At 40.1% G+C, this 2538-nt stretch overlaps 1 protein-coding gene across 1 annotated transcript; it reads right to left on the bottom strand.

Annotated features, from left to right (window-relative positions):
- Positions 1 to 903: 903 nt before the first annotated feature.
- Positions 904 to 1860, bottom strand: LOC140334674 (olfactory receptor 11A1-like). The gene has a single exon (XM_072416914.1). The coding sequence runs from the start codon at positions 1858 to 1860 to the stop codon at positions 904 to 906; it is 957 nt and encodes a 318-aa protein (XP_072273015.1).
- Positions 1861 to 2538: the final 678 nt, after the last annotated feature.

The following is a 2538-nucleotide window of genomic DNA, read 5'->3' as shown; positions in this document are numbered from 1 at the left end:
CAGATACTGCTATTTGCATGATTTGCTAGTTTATGGGTATTGTAGGCAACCAGCAGGAAAGGTAATAGAGGGCAGATATGTACCATGCAGGTTGCTGATCTCAATGCTCTAAATTCCAGGGTTTCAATGTGGCTGGTATAGCAGGCCATCCTGGGTTTTCCCCTCTGCTGGAGAAAAGTCAAGGGGCAGCTCCCAGAGGGAGTAAAAAGGGTATGGCTGCCAGAGAGAGGAATCAGAGACTTTACTGGAGGCTGCTGGAGGACCTTCCTCTACAGTGTGTTTCTGAGAAAGAAAGAGAAAGAAAGACAAGACTCTACAGAAAGAGGGTGAGAGACAAGACTCAACAAACAAAGTGACTTTAGTTGATTTTTTGCCTGTTTGTTGCAAATGGACTGTTAAAGCACCAAGGACAGCTGGACACAAGTGTTTGTTTTTGATTAATCTCTATCTGGCTGAAGTTAAGCCACCTTTTTTGGGACAATTGTTTGCTATTTTTTTCAATAAACCCTGATTTGGCACCCAGTCCTGCTAGTTGCCTACCATTTTGTTCACCTAATTCCCACAGTATCCAGAAGTTGGTTGCTGTCATTTCAGTATTTGCTGACACATTTCACATAAACAGGCTTCCTCAGCGGTAATGGTAACATGCAAAATAACTGGATACTGTCCTTAGTTTAGGAATAACACTTGTAAAACCATGCAACAAATTGTACAAGCTCTAAATGTAAGCAATGTAGCGCTATATATCTGGAATGCCAGAAGAACAGGTTCCCATGCAATCAGTAAATGTAAGGATTAAGCAGCAAAAATGTCCATACAGATTCTATGTATGGTTTTTCCAAGTGCTGTGGGCTGGGTGCTGCAAACCGGGTGCTGTCTGTCTTCTGTCTATCTGCAGTTTTTTTAAGTTCTTTTAATAGATAAATAGATTTGTCTTATAGCTGCTTTGATGTCTTGGTTCCTCAAGGTGTAAATAAAAGGGTTCACTAGAGGAGTGATCACGGTATAAAGCAGTGACAGAGCTTTGTTCATTGATACAAAATGTCCAGGTGAAACCACATAGACCATAATCAAGGTGACATAATAAGTGGAGACGACCCCGAGGTGCGAGCTACAGGTGGAGAAAGCTTTGTCTTTGCCTTTGACTGATGAGATCTTAGCAATGGCTCTGATGATAAATCCATAGGTGGTTATGATTATGAAGAATGGAAAAACAGAAGCTGAAGATGAAAGGAAACATACAATCATTTCAACGGTGGTAGAATTGGAACAAGACAACTTTACTATTGGAATAAAGTCACAATAGAAATGATCAATGATGTTGTCTTTACAAAAATTCAAAGTTTGCACCACGCTTACAGTGATAGACATGATCAGGAATCCTATTGTCCAGCAGACAAGGATCAGACAAAGACACAACCTGGGGCCCATAATCAGCTGGTAATGAAGAGGTTTGCAGATGGCCAATAATCTGTCATAGGACATTGCTGAGAGGAGGAAACTCTCCGTCACAGCAAACACACCAAATAGGAAAAATTGCATGAAACAGCAGGCGAGGGAGAAAATAGCCCCATTTCTAAAAAGGATATGAAGCATTGGGGGAATAATGTTGGTGGTGAACAGAATTTCTGACAGTGACAGATTGGAGAGGAACATATACATGGGAGAATGTGAAAGTTTAGAGAAGAATATTAATAAGACGATCAAGAGATTGGAACTCAGAGTCACAGCGTAGGTGACCATGAAGAGGCTGAAGAGGAGAAGTCTATAGCTTTGGTGGATCCTCAACCCTACAACAAAAACATTCTCAATTGATTTATTTTGGATGTCAGGCAAGTGTCGGAGAGTAAATTCTTCCATACCTTCAATATATAAAATGTATTGGCTTTACAATGTTTCTTGCTGATTCAGTAAATAGTTAGATTTTGGAGGGAAAAAGAAACAGAAATGGTAATTGGCCCAAAAATAAATGGTGGAGCAGATGCTAAACGCAATATAAGTGGGGTAAAGGGAGGTGCAAATAGTAAACTTGGGTTTAAAGAGACCAGGTCACTAGAGAAATATTGGAATACAAAGTGGCCTCTTTAAAGAAGAGAAGTCCTACCTGTCTCTCCCATTACCTGTCTGAGCAGTAATGCAGAGAAACATCCAATTGAAGAATCTTCAGCACTAGAAAATTCCTGGTGCTCTTCTTCACTCCATTGTGTTTTCCTATGAAGCCGTAGTAATAGGGAGGTCATCAGAAAGTCAGAACCATGTGGAGGATCCTAACTACCCCCCATTTCTAAAAGTTTCAGTAAAAAGTTCCAGCATTTGGTTCAGATCAGAGAGTTGATTTGACTTGGATGGCAGCTAATCTGATCTTGGATCAGAATTTGAGCAAGTCAAGTTGGCTTTTTTGACTTTTTCTTGGTTCCAAATAAATTCAAACTAAATTTGAATTTTCGTGTTCTTAGCACCTATAGTTCCATTACTGCAAATGTCAAGTCAAAGGGCCTGGCTAACCAGTAACAAAGACATTTGTAATTGTTGGGTTTG

This window comes from Pyxicephalus adspersus, chromosome 7 (assembly GCF_032062135.1).
Source record: "Pyxicephalus adspersus chromosome 7, UCB_Pads_2.0, whole genome shotgun sequence".
Lineage (NCBI taxonomy): Eukaryota > Metazoa > Chordata > Amphibia > Anura > Pyxicephalidae > Pyxicephalus > Pyxicephalus adspersus.
The sequence above is the reverse complement of the archived record's forward strand: the minus strand, read 5'-3'. Positions and strand labels throughout refer to the sequence as shown.

What these genes read in the sequence shown, in the direction of transcription:
- LOC140334674 (XM_072416914.1), bottom strand. Translation starts at nt 1,860, where the DNA reads ATGGAAGAATTTACTCTCCGACACTTGCCTGACATCCAAAATAAATCA.